We start from the raw sequence: 25,676 nt of genomic DNA on the forward strand, positions 1-25,676 counted from the left end.
CTCCGCTATCGCCTGGCGTGGTCGGACTTCTGAAGCAAGACCAGAGCCTTTACCGGTGAAGGACATGAGGCTCCGTTCCATTGGCCTCTGCGTTCTGATCCGAAGATGAATGATGCAGACGTTTCCAAGCAGATCCAGCAGATGGTGAGATTCATCCGCCAAGAGGCGGAGGAGAAAGCCAACGAGATCACCGTCCCCTCTGAAGAAGTATGCCAATTTCCTCCGTGATAGGAAATCACTTTTGGTTTAATTCCTATAAACTGGCAATTTGAACTGATTCCTCTGAATTTCGTATACTTGTTCTCTTCATTACGTATCTGAAGATTCACATATACTGGTCTAGTGTCAGTGTTGGAAGTTTAATGATATCAACTGTTCCCCTCTCGATTACTTGGGACTGCTTCTGCAGATACCATAAATACGGATATCGGTGGTGACAATTGTTCTTTGTTGCAGGAGTTTAACATCGAGAAGTTGCAATTGGTTGAAGCTGAAAAAAGGAAGATCAAACAGGAATATGAGCGCAAACAGAAGCAAGTAGAAGTTCGGAAGAAAATGTAAGTCTCAAGCTCACTCTGCCACTTCCTCTCTTTGTGTCTCTCGATTTGGCGTTATCCTTATTGCCAACTTTGTTACTCAGTCCTCATTTCAAACAATTAATTCAACTGGAAATGTAAATCCCTAGCATCGTGGTTGAGATTAATTTAGTTTTGTTACTTCCAGATTATGATCATAGATTTTGAGTAGATGCTAGACCGAGTTATTATGCATATGCAGGTTAACTTCTGTAAATGTGTAATTTTCATACATGGTCAATCTAAGTAGTCACCCCTTGTACAAGCCATTTGTATGGGATGATGGTTCGAAACATATATGACCTATGCTCAGTATTAGTTGTTTCTTTAATTAATGTTAAAACTTCTTACTCATACCAGCTATACTTTGTGAAGCAGCTTATAAGATGGACCACGTTTGCTCTCTTTTTCTATTTCTGTCTTAATTCGTATCGAGTGTGCTCTTGCTTATAGGCATTATTCATGCATATCATATACTTGATCTGTTTCAATCCAAGAGCAACCCTGGTTCATTTCTTTATAATGTAAATATTTTTTTTTAGCGGATATATAATAGAGAATGAGATTATGCGGAAAAGTTACGCCTCTGTCATTTCACCGATATATTGTCATGCATTGGTTTCATTTCTTTTTCATATTACAAATTTAAACTCTTCAAATTTGTTTCACACTGAGAATACTCAATGCAGCTCAATGCTTCTCGTATCAAAGTTCTTCAAGCACAAGATGACGAGGTTAACTCCATGAAGGAGGCAGCATCGAAGGACCTTCTGAGCTTCCACAACCACCCTGCATACAAAAATCTTCTGAAAGACCTTATTGTTCAGGTCAGTACCTTGGAGATTTGATGTTCTATTTATGTGTAGATTATTTTTTTAGGAAATTATGGAAACATATCTCCAAAAATTCATCCAAATTTCATCATTCCTTCATCTTCTTGCCCATAAAATCACATAGACAAAACAAATTTTTTTTTTTTTTTTTTGGGAGGGGGGGGGGGGGGGGTGAGGGGCAATTAAGATGCATAGAAATAAGAAAATGGGAATTAGAATTTGTGATGAAGTTATTTGAAGAATCTAAACATGGTCAAGAATCTCACTTATTTGTTTTCAAGAGGACATCTCCAAGGATTTACGAATATATCTTTTCCGATCTCAACCTTTAAGAGAGGAAAAAGGGGGGAGAAAAGAGAATCCTGATCTTTATATAAACCATAGATATCCTGCCTGGGAGTACATTTGCAAGAACGAAACTCGAAGGAATTGACCGGGGCTTGCACAAGCGGTGGACATAGTTGTCATGGCGTCGCCATGGCGTCCTGGCGCTGGAGAGGGTTGCATGGCGACCTACGCCATGGCGTCCCTCTTTGATTTCTTCTTCGTCTCTGTTTCCCTCTTCGATTTCTTCTTCCTGTCTTCGATTTCTTCTTCCCTCTTCGATTTCTTCTTTCCCTCTTCAATTTCTTTCGATTTCTTCTTTCCCTCTTCGATTTCTTCTTCGATTTCTTCTTCCTATGTTCTTTCCCTCTTCGATTTCTTCTTCCTGTCTTCTTTCCCTCTTCGATTTCTGAATTTTCTTCTTAAAACTTGAGAAACAATAGAGAAAAAATAAAACATGGCTTGAGTATACATCTATTAACACATTAAAAATAGAGAAAGAAAAAAAAAAAAAAACATGGTCGACATGCTCGCCATGGCGGGCGACATGTCGATATATCGACGTGACACCCCTCCACCGACTTGGATCGCCGTGACGCCGTGACAACTATGGCGGTGGAACATGTGGTTTAATTTGATGCAAAATGAAGAACCTTACCAAGGCTTGACATGCCGCGAATCCTCTTGAAAGAGAGGGGTGCCTTCGGGAATGCGGACACAGATGTTGCATGGCTGTCGTCTGCTTGTGCCATTTGATTCATGTAACAGGAGAAAGATTTCCCATTACTTAGCCGGAAAGATATGTGGTCATGAAAGAGGGATTAAGTGGAACAGAATTGACGGGGTAGTAGAGTCGTGGAAACACTTGTTTCTTCCATATTTTGGACCTTAGTTCCATGGAACAATATGCTACTGCTGAAACATGGAAGAATTGAAATCTTAGATCAAAACACTATGTATGGATGGTATAAACTGCCTAAACAAGAATTCTTGAACGGCGAACAACCAGAGCCTATTATTCACTACATCCAAAAGTTTCCATTAATGAAATATGTAAATCCATTGGAAAATAAAAAATACGCATGTCCGATGAAATGGTTGTTGCTATCTATTCCAATAAATTGAAACATTTCCAAAAGTCATCCAAATTGCTTCATTCCTCCATCTTCTTGCCTCTAACAATCACAAGCACATATGCATAGACATAACAAAAATTTGTTTTTGGGGGAGGGGGGACGAGGGACGGGGAGCAGAAAAGATGCATAGAAATAAGAAAATGGGAAGCAGAATTTGTGATGAGCTACTTTGAATAATATAAACATGTTCAGGAATCTCACTTATTTGTTGCCAAGAGGATATCTCCAAGGATTTAAGAATTTCTCTTTTCTGATCTCAACCTTTAAGAGAGGAAAAAGGGAAAAAAAGAGAATCCTGATGTTTATATAAACCATAGATGTATTGAATATAATAAATTAAAAATTATTACTTAAATGCTAAGTAGTGAAATTTCATACAAAAATATTTTTTCTTGTTTTACTTGCAACAACAAACTCAGCCTTATCCCAACTTAATGGGGTTTGCTACTTGGATCCAAACAAAACAAAGTAGGGAAAACTGAGGTCTAAACAAAACAGGGGAATGAAGAGATGGGAAAAGAGGTGTGGGTAATGAGGTGAGAAATGAACAAAGGTAAAAGACTAATGCAAGATGGAAAATAACAAGAAAAATGGAAGATGAAAGTAAGAGGAGAGAGGCACAGCCCAACAAGTCAAGAGAATCTCAGCTAAATGGGGTTTGCTACATGGATCCTTGCCCTCCAATAGGCTCTATTTGAGGTCATACTTTGTACAAGACCTAGTCTATACATGTCCTTTCTTACAACTTGTCCTATGGTCATTTTAGGCCTGCCCCTAGCTCTTTTAGCTCCTTCAATCGGGATTATATCATTCCTCCTTATTGGGGAGCCCCTAGGCCTCCGTTGAATATGACCATACCACCTCAAACGACTCTCTTGGAGCTTGTCATTTATTGGGGCAACTCCCTTGTCATTTTTTCTTATTTAACTTTCAACTACCAAATCTTGATGCTCTGATTTTTCAGACCAAACATCAACCTATAGATTGAAATTACATTACCTTTTAATATTTTAATAAAATTTTCTTCATTGTAAAAATGAGAAAAGGGAAGAATATTAATGTAGGGCTAAGAACCTGAAAAGGTCTAACCCCTGGGAGGATCACAAATATAGGCTCAAATTGCGGTGAAGTAAGAGAAGATAATAACTCACAAACCAGCAGCAATGAGCAACTGCTATTGTAGTCGATTAGGGCCCTGGATGAGGGAAAGAAACCCAAAACCTGATGCAACTCTGATCAGCCAAATAACAAAATCAATCTTGTCTGTCAGTGTTCTGAAACCCTATTTTGGTGAAATCGATATGGCTGAATAATCTTCTGAATTCCAGCAACTGGTGTAGATCTTCAATAACAGCAGTAGTAGATGATTAAGGGAGAAGAATAACCAGCAGTAATGCAGCAACTTCTTGTTGACTCAATTCACATAATAAAGGATGGAAGGGGAAATAAGAAAGTGAGTCCCTCACCCTAGCTCTCACAGCCAATCCTTTCACTGGACAATCACTTGCCAAAGCAAAGCAACTCGAATTTTATTAACTCAAATCTCTCCTGCTCCTAAGAGCTGATCACATATATATAGCCCAATGACTGAGACGAAATAAGCAAATTAGAAACTAGACTCTATCTAGGATTCCCAATTAGGATTACAAACTCAAACATAACTAGGAAACTAAATAAAAGTCTAATAATAAAAATAAAACCTAACATTAACTCCTCTAAGCCAGCTGTCCAGGTGGGGGCCCATATCACTGTTCACGTGAACAGTGCCACATGAATAGTACTTGGGTGCTATTCACGTGAACAGTGTTACCATTTTCTTCATGCTTTGATCTACATCAACTCTCCCCCCACTTAAAAGAAACTCGTCCTCGAGTTTTATAGAATTTAGGGGCAAGTCTGGTGTGGTGCACGTTCATTTTCACCCCAAAACAGTACTCTGGCAGCTCGTGGATGTTAGGAATGTAGTCTTCATGGCATGAACTTTCTCTTCAAAGAACTCTGGTGGCATGATGAACTCTTATGTGCTTGACTTTGAAATCAACAATCGTGTCCATGGGGTCTTCTACAGGTGTGTCTTTGACCTTGTTTGCTTCAAACTCTAGCTTTTTATGTTCTTTTTTGTAGCTAACAGTCTCTTCAATGGTTTCTTCAACCACCTCGTCAACTATAGTATCAAGTTCCACATTGTCCATTGCCTCAACTTTACTTGCTTCAAAATTCTTCAATGTAAGCCTCGCCATTCAAAACATCAAGGACTGACTCTTCCTTGACGACAAAAATTTCTGGAACGTCTTCGACATTAACCTCAACTTCATGTTCTGGTTCTTTGCTTGGAGGTTCTTTCTCTTGTTGCTTTTCCAACTTCAACGACTTCCACGGTTGCATCCGTTGGAGGTGGAGGGCGGTGGGGACCATGGCTTTACAAGTTTGCTGAAGGTCATTTGGCCTTTTAGTTGCTTCATGCTCTCTTCAAGTGTAAATACCTTCTGGTGGTAATCTTGTTGAAGTGAAAACTTTCTGCATATATGTTCCGATAGGTACTTGTTCTTCAACTCGTACTACATCTCTTCCCAAGTCCTAGGTTCACATCTTCTAACTCTAAGTCTCTCTTCATGAGATTTCCACCATTGTTTAGCATAACCAGTTAATTGAAAGTAAACAAACCTAAGCTTATGCGCCTTTTTTGGGTTGTGCCAGTCAAAATATTCTCTCTAGAGAATCCAACCAATCAAGGAAGAAGAATAGATCCCTCTGCCCAGCAAGGGAAGGAACTTCTGACTTCATCTTCCTTGTATTAACATCAACCCTACGAGGTGAAACGCTTTGATACCAAATAATGTAGGACTAAGAATCTGAAAAGGTCTAATCCCAGGCAGGATTGCAAATATAGGCCCAAACAACAATGAGGTAAGAGAAGTAATAATAACTCACAAACCAGCAGCAATGTGGAACTGCTATTGTAATCGAGTAGGGCCCTGGATGAGGGAAAGAAACCCAAAACCTGATGCAACCCTGATCAGCCAAATAACAGAATTGATCTTGTCTGTCAATGTTCTGAAACCCTATTTTGGTGACATCGATATGGCTGAATAATCTTCTGAATTCCAGCAACTGGTGTAGATCTTCAATAGCAGCAGTAGTAGATGATTAATGGGGAATAATAACCAGCAGTAATGCGGCAACTTGTTGTCGACTCAATTCACATAATAAAGGATGGAAGGGGGATCGATTAGATTGATGGAAGGGAAATAAGGAAGTGAGTCTCTCACCCTAGTCCTCTCGCCCTAGCTCTCACAACCTATCCTTTCACAGGACAATCACTTGCCAAAGCAAAACAACTCGAGCCCCTGCTCCTAAGAGCTGATCACATATATATAGCCCAATGACTGAGACAAAATAAACAACTAGACTCTAACTAGGATTCCCAACAAAATAGAAACTAGAATCTAACTAGGATTCCCAACAAAATAGAAACTAGACTCTAACTAGGATTCCCAATTAGGAGTACAACTTAAACATAAATGGGAAACTAAATAAAAGTCTTATAATAAAAATAAAACCTAATATCAACTCCTCTAAGCCAGCTGTCCAGGTGGGGCCCATATCACTGTTCATGTAAAGAGTGTTTTACCCTTTTCTTCATGCTTTGATCTACATCAAATATATAAGAGTTTCAGAAGCTTCCTGCCTCGTCTAGTCTACAAACATCATATGACATTCTCAGAAGAATTGCAATATTATTATTGTAGGGGTAGGGTACTGATGTCCCAACCTACAAAAAGGATCAAGGTACTGATAGCCGGCAGAACAGTATGATAAAAAAAAAACTCAGAAATAGCAACTGCCTAGATTTAGTTACTACCAACTTGGATGGATATGTTGGTCCAGTCGTATGTAGGGTACCAGGGGTAGGTTACCTCTTCAAAGTTACGGCCAAGTTAATGCCCAAATTAGAAGGTGAAGGTTCAGAATTAGAAACTCAGTACTTGAGAAGACTCTAACCATTGGATGGTCAAGAGATTTCAATCAAAGGAAAATTAGGGCTGTGGGAGAAACATACTAAAAGTTGAGCCTAAATTACTGGTTGAATGGCAGAATTCACCACTGAATATTGCTGTCCAGAAACACAGAATAGAAGGTGCTGCAGGTCTGGTCCTTCTTCTAATATTCAGAATATCAAATGGGAATGATGTCTCCAGTAAAAGGTTAACAGCACTGCTTGAACCTCCTTAGATGGTCTTGATACTACCCAATAAAACTCAGTAACAGTGAAACAAAATAAAAGCAGAAAAGAAGATGGTAAAGAAGAAGGGAAGAAGGATATGTAGGCAAGGATTTAAGTATCGGTATCGGGTATCGTATCGGTCTGGCGATTTTAAGAGAGGCGTATCGTATCGTATCGGAGATACGTGTCGATCGGTGCAGAAGCGCATGAAAATGATCAAAATACACATGAAAATACACTTTTGGACAATAAAAACAATATAAACAAGCAATTTGTGTCATATATCATGCATATATACTAAGAATTGTGAATAATCAATAACCAGACAAGTGCGGCACATTGAAATTGTTATAAAAGATTAAAAGATGAAATTTCTTACTTGTAAAGTCACTCAATTGCCATGAAGAATGTCGAGGTGGATCAAAGTCATGTCTGTAAGGGTCTTCAACAATAGGAGTGACTATTGTGATAGATTTTAGGGTAAATATATAATCTTCTTGGAATGTGATAGATCTATACATAATATAGTACATATATTATATACATTAGCATTTGTTTTAAATTTTAGAAGAAAATAAAAAAAATCATTTTAAAGAAGCAATTTTCGGTTTGGGTAAAAATGCAAAGAAACATGGATTTTGAACTCAAATCTTTGTAAATGTATACAAAGAATGCAATACTAAGTTAGTTTAACATATTCCCTTTGAATCATAACAAAAAAATACCAAAAATCAAAGATTTAAACAAAAGAATCAAGTTTTTTTCAAAAAACCTACCTTGCCCTTCAAGAACACCTTTTGATTTCAAATGTGGGCTGTTAGATGCGGCAAATGATGAGATTTCACCTCCTTTAGGATCGTTTTTGGAAAAGGAATCAAAGCCCTCAACAAATCTTTGGCAAAAACCAAGTTTAAAGATGTTTTTTTATGGTTTCTCAAAGCTGGAACTGTTTTTTTTCTGCCAGCCTGCTCCTGCTCGAATTTTCTGTTTTGAGAAGACTTGGGCCCATGTGGTTTTAAGTTTGCCGATCGTATCGAGGCGTCTCGGTATGTATCGATATGTATCGGTCGATACATATCGATACATACCGAGACGTCTCGTCACGTCTCGATATGTATCGTTATTTCAAAAATAATAAAATAATGGTTTAAATCATGTCTCATCTCGTATCGTCACGTATCGACTACGTATCGTATCGATATGTATCGGTCGATACATACCGATACATTCGAGACATTTGCATTAAAAAAAAGATATGTCTCGACTGTCTCGTCTCGGCCATGACCGATCACGGACGTATCGGCGAGACGATACGATACACTCCGATACTTAATTCCTTGTATGTAGGTATCTCACCTACTGTAGAGAAGGTATCCCACCTATCTCTACAAGAGCCTCTCACCATACTCTCTCACAGAGGCCAGAGCAACTGTCTCTCACAGAAACATGGTTGTAAAACAACTCTTTTTTTTCTTTCTCAAATCGTTGCCTTTGTCCAGTCATTTTCTTTATTAAATAACAAAGCAACCATTACAAATATTGTTAACGTCGAAAATAGAAACTACTGCTATTCTAAGCTCTCTCTTCTAGAAACATTCGAAATTAGAAACTAAGACTCCAATAATGTTATTACATAAAATGGAAAATCAACTTTCTAAACCTGAAAATAGAAACTCAAAATAGAGAAACCTAATATTCTTAATGACTGAAAAACAGAAAATAGAAACTAACTTTTAGTCCCATATAGGATCTAAATCCCTAATAGTTGGGCTTATAGAATTGGCCCATTACAATAGTAAACTAAAAAATATAAAGCCCATGGCCAATACAACCCATTGGACACTCAAAATACATATATTAGTCCATTCTTGGTTTAGTTTGATGGCCTGGTTGGTGCTGCCCGTCTTGTTCTCTTGAACTACATCAGGCGTGATAAGAAAATGGCTAAATTGAACTTAGGTTAATATATTTTGAATTTTACGTTGTTATAAAACTTACAACGCAATGTTCTCTCAAGTTTTAATCTCACACTCACCTAGCGAGAGAAAAAACCCAGTGATGCTGCTGAGGAACAGCCCGGCCTCGCGGTCAGGTTGCTCCTCCCCACTCTTCCTCCCTTCTCCTTCTCTCTTTCTCCCCAACTCTCGCCCTACCTTCCTTTCTTCATCCTCCTTTTCTTTTTCCTCTTCTTCTGGTTTGGAGTCTGGCAGTGAGGTCAGGCTCCTCCTTCGCCTTTCTCCTTCTGTTTCTCTCCATTCCTTTCTTCCTCCTCTTCTTTCTCCTCTTCTTCAGGATTTGGAGCTTGGTCTCCTTGTTTGGACCTGCGTAGAGCTTGCAGTCATCATACTTGTCTGCAGTCATGCTTGTCTACAACCCTCTTGGTTTGTCGTTTTCGTGGACGACTGTCTTGCTTTGCTTGCTGCCTTGCAAGTCGCCCTCCCTCTAGGCCTGTTTCTAGGCTCGTTGGGGTCTCTCCTGCCTGGTCGCAATGCTTCGTTGCCTTTTGTCTCCGACAACCGCTCACTCTGCTGGGTCGCCTCCCTCGCTGGCAGCCTTCTTTGCTTGGCTTGCTGGCCCGTCTCTTCGCCTCCAGCCTCATTCGCCTTCTCTCTCCCCGGACGTCTTGCATTGCCAGCACCCTCAGCTGTCGCTTGGTCGCCAGCCCCCTTGGACTGCAGTTGCTTGGCCGCAAGCCTTCTTGGTCAGTCTTCTGTCTGATCCGCCTGGTTCGCTCAGCTAACGCCATGTTACTGGCAGCCGCATAGTCTGCCTTCTGCAAGCTATGCTCGGCCGGCAGCTGCTTCACTGTTACCCTCTGCAAGGCCGGTGCCTCTGCGACGTGGCTGTCACCTTCGCTTGGCCTGCTTCCCGCTTGGCGTGGTCCTCCGCAAGGCCAGCGTCCCTCTGCCGTGGCTGTTCGTTTGCTGGCGATGCTCCATTTTTCCGTCTTGGTGGCTGGTCCAAGTTGTGCTGAGATAGTTGGTTAGGGTTTTTGCTTCCCTACCATAGTCCGAAATCTCGCGAGATCTCGCTGAGATTCTCGGTTTTTTCGAAAGCCGAGACGAGATGTGATACGAAACTTAAAAGTGCAGATTCTCGGTAAGATCTCGACTCGATATGGCTTGAAAAAAATGTGAAAAAATGGAAGGAGAAGTCCAAAATCTCGCTGAGATCTCGCCGAGAGATCTCGGGTCGAGATATGGGTCTCGGGTATGGGGGTGGGTCATTTGACCCAAATAACTTGTTTTAAGTCAAAGAGAAGTGTTTTTGGGGCTATTCTATCGACAGAATAGACCCCTTCTTCTCTCCTACTCTCTTCTTCTCACCAACTCTCTTCTTCTCTCAATCTTCTCTTCCTTTCTTCATTATTTGGTTGGATTCAAACATTTGGAAGGTGAATTTGGTGGCAAAGTGAAGATTGCAGCTCAATATTGGAAGATTGCTCAAGTTTGTGAAGGTTTTTGGAAGGTAAACCCATTTTCCATAAACCTATTTTTTTGAAAAAAAATTGATGAAATGTTGGTAGATGGGTTTGATTTTGAGTTATGTTATACAAGTTAGGCCGATCTATGACTTGATGGAGGCCGATTTTTTTTTGGGTTATTAAATTATTTATTATAATTTCTGGAAAAAAAATGATTTATTTCAAAAAAAAAAAATTAAAAAAATACTTATTGTTTGGATGTGATCTTGAGGTATGTTAGACTACTTTGCATGCTCTACAGCCTCATGGAGGCATTTTTATTTTCACCCATTAAAAAAAATAATTTATTTTTCAGATTTAATAATAATATTATTTAAATAGTTAAAAAATATATAAAATTAAGGGTTTTTTACAATTACCACCCCAAAATCTTTACTATCTACTATTACCCCAAAACTTTCAAACAAGCTGCATTCATTCCCCCTCCGATGCATACTAACCACTAATTCCCCCCACCGTTACATTTCCGTGAATTGGTGCAGGATAGTCATAAATGACAGTGTGCCGCCGTTGTCACGAATTTTCTAGGACCAAAATGCCCTTTTGAGGTGTTAATTGTTAAAAAAAAAAAAAAAAAAAACCATCACCGTCCTCCTCCTCCTCCTCCTCCTTCTTCTTCTTCTTCTTCTCCTTCTTCTTCCATGGCATCGGTTGCAGACAAGACGACATAGACTAGGACGAAGGTACCAATGATCTCAACACCAAGACCATCATCCTTTGTGTAGCCATGGCTGACTTCGTTGGCTCCACCACCCAACATCTGGTATTGAATATTTTGGAAGCCTTTCACAACACCGGCACCACAGATGGCTCCAAGGCATTGCATCACCATGTAGAACAATGCCCTGGTCAAAGATAGCTTCCTTGCCAAGAATAAACCAAAGGTCACAGCTAGGTTGATGTGTCCTCCTGCACCCACAACATCCATCAAACTCTAATATTTCAGGAACAAATCAAGAACAAAACAAACCCTAAATGAAATTGTATAAATCAAGAACAAAACAAAACCGAAACTGGAAAATTATAGGAGAGAAGAGATAATGAATGAAATTTCTTCCTTTCTCTCCGATTGGACTGTTGAAGATTAGCATTCAGAAGAGGGTTCTCTCGCTTCTGTTCCGATTTCCTTACCCTCGTCCCCGAGCTCCGCATCAGCAGCCAAGATGCCAGCGCATAAAACCTTGAAAATCAAGAAGAAGCTCACGAAGAAGATGAGGCAGAACAGGCCCATCCCTCATTGGATCCGCATGAGGACCGATAACACCATCAGGTACAATGCAAAATGTAGGCATTGGCGCCGCACAAAGCTAGGGTTTTAAGGTGTCGTGAGCTGCCCCCTTTCTGGGTCAAATTAGAGTTGTAGGTCTTGCAAGAGAATGGCAAGTTACTGTTTATTGTAATTCGTTCGTTAATTAATTGGGAACTCTAACGAGTCCCTAAACCAGATTTTGTTGTGATTGATGTTTGTCTCTTTGTGGCGGAATATTTTGAACAAGAGGGTTAGTTCAATTTTATAATGGCTTTTGAAGAAAAAAAAAAAAAAGATTAGCATTCAGAAGGAATCATCATCACTAACATCTCCTTCATTTTCTGGTCCATTGAAGCCTTCCTAAGAGAGCTCTCCCACCATCACTCTTCTTGCCCTTTCCACTATTGTGTTTCCAGAGGTAGGAGACGACCTCTCCAAACCACCTCTTCCATGATTATTTTGTGCTTCCATATGTACCAAGGTTTGACAGTTGAAGGACTAGAGAAGGAGCAGGGAAGAAGAAGCATAGAAGAAGTTATTTGCACAGATGGTCGCTGCCGGAGCAAGAGGTGTTTGCCGGAGAAGGAAGCCGATGTTCTAGTGAAGAGGAAGGGTTTGGATGAAGGGCATTTTGGTCCGATATATTTTGTGACAACAGTGAAGTATCACTACTAACCCCCTCCGTTATGGGTCTGTAACGGTGGGGGTCAGTTAGTGGTTAGTATGCATTAGAGGGGGGTAACAGTTGTTTGAAAATTTTGGGGGGGGGGTAAAATAGTAGATAGTAAAGATTTTGGGGTGGAAAAATACCTGTTTTTGTTGGAAAATTATGCACAACAGTTGTAAATAATGTCCAACTTCAAATGATGTCAAATACATCATTATGTCATAATATTTTATATTTGAAGGTATAATTACTTTTAATAAAAATTATAAATATTATTTATAATTAAAAAATAAATACTAGGGTTAGGGAATAAATAAGAGATAGGTATTTGATTGTTGTAGTAGCTTCATATTATGTTTAATAGTTATAAATATAATACTTTAAGTGTTTAATACCTTACTTTAAGTCTGTAATAGTTACTAATACATGTTTTTTTATGTAACAGTGTAAAAAATAAGATATTTCTTACACAATGGGGGATATAGCATGGTTACATGGAGTCCCAATGTCTGAGGACAAAAAGAAGTCAAAGTGTAACTACTGTGGGAAGATTCTAAATTCTGGAGGAGCAACTAGGTTAAAGGAACATTTGTCTGGTCTGGGCAAGGATGTTGCCAAATGCAAAAATGTTCCGAGCCAAGTGAAACTGGCAATGACACAAAATATAAGAGGAGTACGGACAAAGAAAGCTGAGAGAGAAAGACACAAATAGCTTTCGATGAAGCAGTGCTAGAGAGGCCTGGCGTAGACATCCGTGGGGGAGTAGGAGATGATACTGAATATAGGCCTACACCTGGTGAGTTCGAATCAGAGGCTGAATGGAGGATTTACCAGCAGACTTTGGCAACGAGTAGGTAAAGTTTTCATTTTGACAATATCAGAGCATATGAGCAAGCAAGAGGAGCTGGTGGATCTGGCTCAGCTGCACCAGTGCAAGAAGATGAGAGGAGGAGAAGCACTGGCACGAGATATCCCACGGCCCCAAGTCCGACCATGAGCACGATCCCCAGATACCATTCTTGAGCAGGATCCATCTACCTTTAGGCAACAAGATGCCTTCTAGCCAACCATCCCACAAGTGTATGGTGGTAAACAAGAGGATGCACGGAAAGCCTTCTGCAAGTTCATGTTATACAATAGCATTCCAGCTAATGTAGCACAAGGAACATATAATAATGCATTCTTTGATGTTGCAGGGAGGGCTGGCGTAGGATGGAAGGGGCCTACACCATATGAGTTGTATAATGTGTATTTGCCTAAAGAGGTAGAGGAGCTGAAAGAGTACATAGAGGGTCTGAAGCCAAGGTGGGACACATATGGGGTTACTCTTTTGGCTGATGGTTGGACTGGATCTACTAGACAGTCCATTATAAATTTCATGGTGAGTTGTAATGGGAAGACTGTCTTCTTGAAGTCTGTTGATGCATCAAAACATGTCAAGGATGCATCATACTTGTACAAGCTACTGAAGCAAGTGGTGGAGGAAGATATAAGAGCAAAGAACGTTATCCAAATTGTGATGGATAACGGTTCTAATTTTAAGAAGGCTGGAGAGAAACTGATGAACAAGAAGAGTAAGAGGATCCTCCTCTTTTGGACTCCATGTGCAGCCCATTCTATTGATCTAATGCTGAAGGACATGGGGAAAAAAGCTTTGGTGGCTGGTGTGGTCAATAGGGCAAGGCAAGTGACCACCTTTGTGTATAACCATGGTTATGCTTTAGCCTTGATGAGGGAGAAATGCAAGGGGGATTTAGTGAGGCCAGGTGTCACTAGATTTGCCACCAATTACATTGCATTGAAGAGCATCTAGTCAAAGGTGATAGGTCTGAGGTTAATGTTTACAAGTGACCAATGGTTTACTTGGCCAGGCTCTAGGACACAAGAAGGGAAGGCAGCACAAGAGACCATTGCAAGTGATGGATTTTGGAATGACTTGTATAAAGTTGTTGCCATATTAGAACCAGTGGTGGCAGTACTAAGGATGGTTGACATAGAGAAGAAGCCTACCTTGCCCCACATATATGCTGCCCTGCAAAAGATGAAGGAAATGGTCCGAGCTGCAATACCCTGAAGTGCGCGCTCATACATTAACATCATTGATGAGCGATGGGAGAAGCACTTGAGTCATCCCTTGCATAAAGCTGGTGAGTTCAACACTTCAACATCTATACACTTTATATGAGTTTTTACATTTATGTATGCAAACCTCTAAAGTATTCAGTCACTAACAACTTATATTTATGGTTTCCCCTTTACTAGCATACTATTTGAATCCAAAGTACCAGTATTCGCATGATCTTGGGCTGGACACGGATTTGTTACTTGCAGTTGAAAATGTTATTGAGAAGTTGGAGGTCAATCCCAAGACACAATCTAACTGCAATGATGAGGTGAGACTATGGGACTTTGGTATTTTGCTAGTCAGTAAAGGAATGTAATTACTAAATAGAAAATACTGATGCCTCGAACACTGTTTGAAATTTCAAATGTAAATAGATCAAGGCCTTCAGAGAGGCCTCAACAAGTTTCGGTCGAAAATCTGCAGTGGAGGGTAGACAAAAGTCAGACCTTGGTAGGTGGCAATATGGCATGAATTTACATATATGACTTATAATTTTATCCCTTTACAATTCACATATTCTTAATATTCTTTGTTTATAATGCAGCTGACTGGTGGGTGCTGTATGGTACAAGTTCACCAAACCTGAGGAAGGTAGCAATCAAAGTGTTGTTACAAACTTGTTCATCCTCTAGCTGCGAGCGCAACTGGAGTACATTCGCCTTGATACACTCAAAGAGGCGGAACAGATTGGGTAGTCAACGACTGGAGCAACTGGTATATGCGCATTATAATATGAGATTAAGGATGAGGCACATACGTGAAGAATTTGAGAAGAATGACAAAGAGCCCATCGAGCTAGCCAATATATTCCAGGAGGACTCTGATGATGATGAGGATCCCCTATTCCAGTAGGTGAGGGATCGTGGTGTACCAGAGATGGATGAGCCTGGAGGTAGGCCTGACTCCACCATTGCGTCCATAACCGGCATAGATGTTGAGGACTATATGTCGCAAGAGGGGTGTGCACATTCTCAGTCACCGAAACCATTTGAGGCTGCAACAAGAACTCCACCTGATGATGATGATGATGGTGATGATGGTGATGGTGATGGTGATGGTGATGACCCTCCTGCTGGTAGTGGTGGTGGTGGTGGTCGTGGTGGTAGTGGTAGTGGTGGTGGTGGTGGTACTGGTGGTGGCATGCTTGCTGGTGGTTATTATGATGATACTCATGAGGGGATGCGTGAGTAATAACAATATGAAGTGGGAACACAGCAGGACCCTGTCCATTTCACAGGTGAGTCTCAGTTTACACATGTCACACACGATCAAGACCATGGTGGCCACAGCAAAACTTACAAGAGAAGGACGGGTCGCAAACATAATCAACCTCAGTATGATGACACGAGTGTGAACACCATGCTAGCAAGTTTTGGAAGCATGAGTATGGATACTGGTACTCAGCATCAGTCGTGACAATCATCTCAACCTCATTATGACTATGATTATGGCCAGCAGAGCACCGGTTCGGAATATAGTTCCTATGGTCAGTTTAGGCAGTCAACACATGCGTATGACTATCAAAGCAGTGACTCTGGCATTGGGTCCAGCATTGGGTCCACCTATGGGTTCACATTCCCAGTCCCATACATTCCTCAATATGACAGTGGCATAAGCAGTGGATCTCAACCTTCACAGCAACAGTCTCACGTCAGTGTGGAACAGCTATACCCTAGGATAGGGGTCTAGGAATATGTGGATCAGAATTCTTATACGAATGCTGTGGAGAACTATATGCAACAGTGGAGCAACAGTATGTCATGGGAAGATTATGTGGGACAATGTGGGACTGAATATATCATTAAATCTCATTTTATGTGATGTTGGTTGTAACTTGTAACATTGTTAAACATTTGTAATGCTTATTAAGTTGTTTTCCTATTAATTGAATGTTTTGTTTGAGCCCTATATACATAAATTATGTCAATAATGTATATAGTATGTTATTTTAATACGTCTTCGCCTACCAACTAAGGGTCCGATGTAAAAGTCCTATTTGGACTTTGTTTTTGCAAAATCTAATAATGTCATTATGTTTAAATGGCCTAAAATAAGCTGTGTACCAATTTTCAGACCCAACAGAGCCCTAAAACCCACCGAGATGGGCTTCCGAGTAAAAAAAAAAAAAAATTTTACAAGAACTCGCCGAGATCTCGGCCCAACTCGGTTTTTTTAAAGGCCGAGTTGGCCCCGAGACCCGAGTTTTCGGACCATGTTCCCTACCTAGAAATTACTTGGTTGCCCTTCTCCTTTTGTTGTGCTTGTGGGCTTTCTTCTCTGGTTTTATGCCCACATGGGCTTTGGATTTTACAGGCCTTACCTCCTCTCAGGTGGGCCTTATAATTTGTTTATGGCTTTGTGACCTTGTACGCTCTCTCTCTCTCCCCCCCCCCCTTTCTTTTCTTTGGTAATGAATTAAATTATTTATTAACTAAAAAAAAAAAACTTACAATGCTTTTGCTCATTTTGAATTTATATATATATATAAAAAAATTTTGATACTGTATTCAATAATATAATGGAAAAATATCCATGCAATTGGCTAATATAATTGTATGGTTTGCTTCTCTTGCAGAGTTTGATCCGACTGAAAGAGCCTGCTGTCCTATTGTGTTGTCGGGAAGATGATCTATATTTGGTTCAATCTGTTTTAGAGTTAGTAGAGCTGGAGTATGCAATGAAAGCACTTGTTCAAAAACCTGAAATTATCATTGACGAGCAAGTCTGTTTGCCTCCTGCTCCTACCCAGCATCAGGCCCATGGACCTTTCTGGTAAAGTTTTCAATCTATCTGGAGCTGTGAACAGATCCTTCGGAGAATTTTGCTAACAGTTTTGTTTTCTTTCTTAATCTGTAATTTACGTCTTTTATAATCTTTGACCTGCTGCATTTTTCATTTGAATATGGGGCCATTATCACCAATATCACACCAGGAAACATATGGGGTCCACATTATAGAGGACCACACACCTATCTAATTAGTCGAATTTCGTCCCAAAACAAGTATTATATTTGAGTCAAAATTTTGGGACAAAGTTGTGAAAAATTACAGAAATGCTATTACCCTCTATCTCTCTATATGTTGAAAGTTATAGCATGCTTATTATTTTAAACCATGTTTTGCCCCCTATTACATATTCATATTTGGCTGAAACTGCACTAGTGACTAGTGGGATGGATGTGACTTGTGAGATCCTTTGTCACATGAGGATCCACCTATATCCATTGAAATGTGCCACATGGTAAAAGTCTCCTCATGAACTTGATGACAATTCATTAATGTTCATGACATAAATTTCCCCTTTTAATATGTGTCACCCCTTTTTGTTGTAATTTCATATCTTTGGATATGAAGTTGGTTAAAATTCAAAATGCTTTGAATTTTATGTGTTTTTGTTTTCTGTGCTGGGGTCAGCATTGGTATGGTCTTAATCAGACTTTAGATGCCCCATGCAAGTTGCACCAGGCACAGGTTTATAGCATGTCTGGCAAGTTATGCATGTAAGTCTAAAATGAATACATGAGGTTAATCAGTAGGCTCAATGTTCTGATCTAGAGGTTCTAAACTCATTGATTCATTAAAAATTATTGGTTTGTATTTCTACCATTGTCTTTTCAGTAAGTAAATTGATCTTACGAGTAAAGGAATTGTAAATTCATTTTAGTCGTGACTGTTTATGGAATCATGAACAAACAGGGTTTGTGATGTCTTTTTGTGTTTTGTACACTTGAAATGAGGAACTCTTTATATCCTTCAGGTTTACTAATGTCTCTCTCTTGTATTATTGAATTGGATGTTGTAGCCAGTTGGTATACTTGAGTATAAATCCTAGTACTTTTTTTTGGAAAGAAAAAAAAAAAAGAGAAGAAAATAAATCCTTGCCTAGGCTGTTATCACTTAGATTCCATTCGGCTAGGATGCCTGGTTATCTAGGCATTGCCTCTTTCTCATTCAAGGCTGGTTTCATCAATAACAATCCTGAGCCCTATTAAATATTGCCAAAGCCGAACCTGTCTCATCCCATGAGGCATGAATGGGACTAATTTTAATTGCAGTGTAACTTTTTGTTTTGTGGGGAGGGGGGATTGTGATTAGTTACCAAAACCCAACCCTAACCCATAAAGTGTCATACCAAAATTAACCACTGGGAGTGGAAGTTTAATGCATGGAATTTAATATTTGATTAAAATTTTTGAAAACCAAGAATGTAAATTGGAAAAGCTTAGATAGTTGATTCCAGATATCTGGGTTCCACCAAAGACGTGCCTGCCCAAAAATAATATCAAACCTGAGTCAGCTAAGCCTTTTTTTCAAAATTTCCAATTGCTTGGGACCCCAAAATAAGCATAGGCAAAAGATACATCTTGCTTCATTTATGAAGGTGCTAGCTGGCTCAGCTTGTAAAGTGTTTGGCATGTTGTAATGAAGACCTGGGTTCAAGTCTTGCCTCCACCTTACTACTTTTCAAAAAGAAAAGAGCACAGAGATGTGATATTTTCTAGTGACTAAACCATGCGTCTGCACTCTGTGCTGTGTAGATCATGGATTTTTGACTTACCTTCTTAATTTTGAGTGAATTATGCGTCTTCAAATACTTTGGGGTGGATCATTTTGAACATTTTGAAAATTGTTAAAGAAACCAAAAGAAAGGAGAGTGGGGAGAAGATAGGTCTCGGATTCTTAGTATTAAGTTTAAGGGTATTTTTGTCTTTCTAGTATTTGTGGCTCTACTTCCCAGCCTTACTGTAGAGTCGTGGGGTTCAGGGGTTTGCACATATTTTATTTCGTTCATTATTATAAATATAAGGGAGCTGTCCTGCGGCTGTGCTCTTCTCTTGGATAGTTTGCTTCTCCTCCCTCTTTCTCTCTAATCTGATTGCAACGCCTTGATATTGTAACATGGTATCAGAGCACTTGTAATCAGGTCTGAGATTTTTTTTAATCATTCTCTGTTGGTTCTGTTTTTCGATTCTCACCTTGTGGTGTGCAGCCACCTTATGCTGCAATTATTATGAAGTAATCACTCCTCTTATTTATTGAGTGCACTGTACCTGTTTCTGCTGGAGTATCCTAATGCTGATTGAAGTCTACATTGAATTCTGATCTACTGTTGATGTATCAATCTCAGGCTGAATCCTGTAAATTCGATCTCTCTTGTGTTGTTGGTTTTGGTGTTTTTTTTTTTTTATGGAGCTTATGGGTCTGTGGCTCCTGGTTGCTGCTGTTGGTGATGCTACTTTGTCTTACATGGTTCTCCACTATTTTTAATTTTGATTTTGACTTCTTCATCAAAACCCTGGTACATCCGTTTCTTCCTGGTTTGTTTTCTGGCATTGCTCTATGGTGGTGAAGCCTTCCCTATTGCTGGTTGTGTATTCCAGCATCTCCTTTTTGGTGATTTGGGCTGCTCCTGTTCTTTTTCAATCCAAATTGATTTTGGGTTGTCATAACCTTGCTTCATATTGTTTTTATTTTTGGATATATTATTTTTCTTGTGACATGGCTGAGTCCAAGAATATTATGGACAATGTTAATGTCCAGATTACTTCCATCAAGCTCAAAGGGAGCTCCAATTACCTGCTTTGGGCTCAAGCCGCTCGAGTTTACATCATGGCTAAGGATAAGCTCCGTTATATTACTTTTAAGTCTTCCCACATCTGATTCTAAGGATTATAATGAATGGGTTAAGGACAATGCAATTATTCTTATTTGGTTATGGAACAACATGGAGCCCGATATTGCAGCCAATGTCATGTTCCATACAGCCAAGGGAGTGTAGGATGATTTGAAGGACACATATTCCCAAGAAAAGAGTATGACTTGCATCTATGACTTGTATGAGAAGCTGTTCCAACTTCAACAGTCTGACAAGTCTTTATAGGCTACATTACATTCAAAGGAATGGATGAAGAGCTGAATGTGTTTCAGCCACTTACTAAAGACATTGAGAAGCTAAAAGCCCAACGGAATGAAAATTTTTCTCTAAATTTCTTGCTGATATGAACCCTAAATGACATTAAAAATAGAGAAAAAAATTGTTGATGTCAATATGTGATTGTGTATTAGTCAATAGTGTATTAGTGTTTTCTGTTTGATGTTTTTTTAATTTTTTTTATGTTAAGGAAAAAGCATTAAAATAAAAAATGGTTAAAAAAATTTATTGTTAAAAAATCAAGTTTTGTAATTTGAAACAACCATGTCGCCCGATATGGCCATATGTCATGGTATGGTGTCCATGGCGGCGCCATGGCAACGACATGGAGGCCATATCAGTCGATATTCTTACATCATCCATATTGGTGGTTGATATACCCACTTCTCCAGCGATATGACGCCATGGCGCCGCCATGACAACTATGATATTGATTTTTGATGACTTGATGTGACTTAATGTTGATTTTTTATGATATAAGGTAAATATTGTAGTATACTAAATAATGTTAGAACAAGGGTAAATAAAAAATAACACTTGGCGCCTTGGTTGCCTAGGCAACGCCTAAGTGGGTGCCTTCTGCGCTTAGGCACCCCTGCACTCCCTTGGGTCGCCTTGCTGCCTTGAGAACTATGATTGAGAGTGTTGACTCATTATTACTCACCATGGCTGTAGGAATTTGCTCTGATACAAATTTGGTGCAATCCTGGTTTGAGAACCCAATTCGGATTGCTTATAGGCCCACCCAAATTTAATGAAATAAACTAATGATTACATCTAATGTCAATTACCAGCCCCTTCAGACTAGAAAACCGGATTCTACTGGGTTCGTTTCGGCTTAGGTCTCCAAAGAGGGTCATTGCGGTCCAGTCAAGCCAAGGCAACTGCATCACTTTTCTTTCTCTTTCCCTTTTTCTCCTCTTCAGTCTTCACATAATCTATATTTACCATAAACTTGCTTGACTTCAAAATTTAGCTTCCATTTTGGAAGTTGGAACCTTTCTTGCTCCAGAGCATGCATACATTGTTTTTTTTTGGGTTGGGGGGGGGGGGGGCATGGGGAAGTGGGCAGTTGGTAAGTTCCTTGAGTGTTGTGCAATATATCATATTGCTCCCCAAGGTAGAAGATTTCTTTCTCCTTTTTGATTTCCTCAACTGGGCTCTGGCTGAAAGGTCACCCATGAATTAAATTTGTTAACCATGTGTGCAAATATTGGATAGGATCCATTGAATATGGTGTATCTGAGGCTGACAACCATCATATGACTTCTTGAGATCAAATGGATAGCAATTTTATTATTTGTTGGGTTGTTTCTAAAGTAATACTTTTTTGTTCTTAAATTGGCTTTGGAACTAATGTCACCAGATATTTTATAAACTGAATTATAAACAATACATGGTTTTCATTCTTTTCTTGGATGTTATGAAAAAAGATAAATCTTTATGATTTGTTTTTTCTTGAGCTTGACAATTCTGAGACTCATGAATCATTTGTAGTTTTTATGATTTTGAAATCATGATGTTGATATAAAATAATTTGTCTGATGATAACCATTGCTTATGCAGCTCTGGAGGTGTTGTGTTAGCTTCTAGTGATGGCAAGATTGTTTGCGAGAACACCCTTGATGCAAAGTTGGATGTGGTATTCCAAAAGAAACTGCCAGAGGTATCATCTCACATGCCAGTTAAGCTTTTATATTGTTTTCATCTCGTTACTAACATATTTATGTTGTTGGGGTTGCTTGCATTGCTCTATTTGGGAATGCTTTTGTGCCCTGGCTGTGAGAACCTTATTCATTATTGTGCAAACGTGATATAATTTGCAAAAATAAAATGGACAGGACAGAAAATGCTTCTGATGCTTTGTAATGCAAACATTCTGTTTAAAACAAAAATCATCTGTTGTGTTTTCACCAGTTTCATATTTTCTACTTTTTGGAAAGATGAAGAGATCAGATTAAGGGATGAACAGTTTTTAAAGTTGTAGTTTATCGCAACATCTTTCCAACATCACAGTTGAAACTGGTTGAAACCTGTCTAGTTAAGGGATTTTTTAATGTCACAGTTGATCTCATCTAGGTTTCTTGCAAAACCGAAATATCTCGGTCAAAACTACAAGTTTTGATTGAGAGATAGAATTGATGGAATTTTGAGGAATTGAATTTATGTCGATGTGACCCAAGCCTTCTTTATTTATAATATATCATATGAAGTACAAGTTACAATTATAGGCCTTAAGGCAACACAAGCTAAAACACTACTAGACAAATATACCTTTGTACCCATATTACAACACTCCCCGTCAAGTTGGTGCATAGATATCAATCATGCCCAACTTGCGAACAATAGAAACAAAACTCTTAGTGCTCAAACCTTTAGTGAATACATCAACTAACTGACCATCAGATGGGACAAATGGAATACAGGTCAGACCCTGTTCCAGTTTTTCCTTGATAAAATGGCGATCCATCTCTACATGTTTGGTTCTATCATACTGGATCGGGTTGTAGGCAATGCTAATTTCTGATTTGCTGTCAGAATACAGACGCATGGGCAGCTCAAGAGGGAATTCAAGATCTTGAAGCAACCCCCGAAGCTAGAGTAGCTCACAAATGCCATGGGCCATGGCCCAAAACTCTACTTCTGCACTTGATCGAGCCACAACTGCATGCTTCTTGCTTCGCCATGTAACTAGGTTACCACCAACATAGGTATAGTAACCAGATGTAGATCTCCGATCATCTGGGCAGCTCAAGAGGGAATTCAAGATCTTGAAGCAACCCCCAAAGCTAGAGTAGCTCACAAATGCCATGGGCCATGGCCCTAAACTCTGCTTCTGCACTTGATCGAGCTACAACTGCATGCTTCTTGCTTCGCTAGGTAACTAGGTTACCGCCAGCATAGGTATAGTAACCAGATGTAGATCTCCGATCATCTGGGCAGCCAGGCCAATCAGCATTTGTGTAGGACTCAATGCAAAGGTGGTTATGAGATGAAATGAGGACACCCTTACCAAGTGCAGCCTTTAGATATCTCAAGATTCGATACACAACATCTATATTCGATGAATAGGGGTCATGCATGTACTGAGTCTAGCAAAGGCGATATCTGGTCGAGTATGAGATAAATAAACGAGTCTTCCAACTAGCCTCTAGTAGCTACCCTTGTCAACAGCCTCTGGGAATTAGGCTCAACAGGAGTGTCAGCTGGTTTACACCCTAGCATGCCTGTATTTGATAAGAGATCAATAATGTATTTCCACTGTAAGAGGGAAATCCCTTGAGCTGAATAGGCTACCTCTATGCCCAGAAAATATCTCAATTTTCCCAAGTCTTTAATCTCAAACTTTGTGCCCAGGAACTTCTTCAAGGAAGAGATCCCTTCAATGCTATTCCCAGTTATGACAATGTCATCTACATAAACAATCAAGAGAGTAATATGGTCAGCTTCCTTTTTATGAACAAAGCATGATCTACATACTTTGTTCATAACCGATGGAGACCATAGTTCTATGAAACTGACCAAACTAGGCCCTAGGAGACTGTTTCAGTCCATACAAAGCTCGGTTAAGCTTACAAACTTCCCATGAGTTTCCTGGGATATAAATGATGTAGATTCTGGTCAGAAGAAGAAACAAAAGAACCAAGGTGGTTTGAGCCAGCCTCATGTGGACCAACTTGGACCAATTCGAACCAGCCAAGAAGACCAGCTTGAGCCAGCCAGCTGACCTTCTAGAAGAGGCCTTTGTTGGCCATGATTTTGGTAGGAGATCATCTCCAACTACCTAGTTGCTAATTTATTTAGGGGAAGCAGTTTCTGTCCAGGAGTATGGCCTACGCCAACACTCTCATGTGTCTATCTCTCTCCTTAAAACAAGGGGGCAGAGCTGTCTATTCATATGGGGAGCATAGTTCGAGAACTCGCGAGATCTCGCCGAGTTTCTCAGATTTTCGAAATCCTGAGACGAGATTGCCTGCGAGTCTCAAAAGTGCAATATCTCGGCGAGATCTCGGATCTGGGTGTGGATCTCAATTTCGACCCTTTTTTTACCCCACCTACCACTTAAGTACCTTACCTAACTTGCCAAAACTCGACATATCTCGGCGAGATCTCGGGTCCAGATCTCAGGTTGACCCAAAGTTGAGGCTTTGTGTTAGGAAAAAAAAAATTCACCAACTCGGCTCGTCTCGATTTTTCCAAGAGCCGAGTTGGTACCAAGACCCGAGTTTTAGTAACCATGATGGGGAGGAGAGAGATAGACTCATGGGAGTGCAAGCGTAGGCCACACTCCCGAACATAGTTCTTTTTCCCTTTATTTAGTTTCTATTTTAGTGTCCTTATTTGTTTTACAAGGCTGAGCTATAAAGCCTAGTAGTTTCTAATTCTAGTTTCCTTCTATTTTAGTTAGGTTTTAGTTTTTCTATTTCCCTACTTGCTATTTTAGAAAGTTTCTATTTTTATTGTAAGCTTGCCTAAGCTATTAATAGGCCCCTTATTGTAAGGAAGGATAAAAGTACAGATTGATTGTATGAGAGCTGACTTGGGAGTTGCCCCAATCAATGACAAGCTCCGAGAGAGTCGTTTCAAATGCACTTAATGCACGAGTGATGCATTAAATCAGGCAGAGATTCAGTGTAGCAGTGGTGTACCCTTTCTTCATGCGCCCAACCAATAAGCTTGCTCGCAAGGGAATCTTTCCTGCGGTGTAGCACTTACATTAAGCGCTCTTCAATCTCAGCCTCCATAATGGAATCAGACGACGCGCCCGAAAAGGTGTCTAGGGCATAACTTACTCATTTCTCAACATTATTGAGTGCGGTTTGCGACAATGCACTCTTGGCGAGGAGAACCATTACTCTACGTATCAAAAGTCAATCGAATGACCCAAAATTGCAAAAATCTCTCCCATTTAGCTTCTTTTCAGCACGACTATACGGAAACTGCAATACCTCCTCTATCCGACATCAAAACGACGCACTTCCAATTGCGTTGGAAAGGCGACTCGATGAACTACAATTCTATGTAGATTGCTCCATCCAGTTCTGCCATTTGCCTTCACCTGCTGCTCCTGTGCACTGCCCAATGCTGTAAAACAATGAGGTTTAGGGAGCTTCACCACAATGCCT

The 25,676-nt window shown here is 39.8% G+C and overlaps 2 protein-coding genes and 1 long non-coding RNA gene across 4 annotated transcripts in view; 2 read left to right on the forward strand and 1 right to left on the reverse strand.

Annotated features, from left to right (window-relative positions):
• Positions 1-25,676, forward strand: part of LOC122658790 (V-type proton ATPase subunit E-like) — a 27,142-nt gene continuing 1,466 nt past the window's right edge. Inside the window, exons 1-5 of one of the 2 annotated variants that reach the window (XM_043853907.1) lie at positions 1-207; positions 457-557; positions 1,249-1,402; positions 17,194-17,390; positions 22,117-22,234. In XM_043853907.1, the coding sequence (XP_043709842.1) occupies positions 106-207; positions 457-557; positions 1,249-1,402; positions 17,194-17,390; positions 22,117-22,234 (672 nt within the window). In that variant the 5' untranslated portion in view covers positions 1-105. The remainder of the gene's footprint in view (positions 208-456; positions 558-1,248; positions 1,403-17,193; positions 17,391-22,116; positions 22,235-25,676) is intronic. The other variant, XM_043853908.1, reaches the window with a different exon arrangement.
• LOC122658793 overlaps positions 11,252-25,676 on the reverse strand; it is an 18,004-nt gene continuing 3,579 nt past the window's right edge. Inside the window, exon 3 of the long non-coding RNA XR_006332495.1 lies at positions 11,252-11,468. This is a non-coding gene — a long non-coding RNA (uncharacterized LOC122658793). The remainder of the gene's footprint in view (positions 11,469-25,676) is intronic.
• LOC122658792 (60S ribosomal protein L39-like) lies at positions 11,665-12,043 on the forward strand. Its single transcript, XM_043853910.1, has one exon. The coding sequence runs from the start codon at positions 11,741-11,743 to the stop codon at positions 11,894-11,896; it is 156 nt and encodes a 51-aa protein (XP_043709845.1). The 5' UTR covers positions 11,665-11,740; the 3' UTR covers positions 11,897-12,043.

Source organism: Telopea speciosissima, chromosome 4 (genome assembly GCF_018873765.1).
Source record: "Telopea speciosissima isolate NSW1024214 ecotype Mountain lineage chromosome 4, Tspe_v1, whole genome shotgun sequence".
Taxonomy (NCBI): domain Eukaryota; kingdom Viridiplantae; phylum Streptophyta; class Magnoliopsida; order Proteales; family Proteaceae; genus Telopea; species Telopea speciosissima.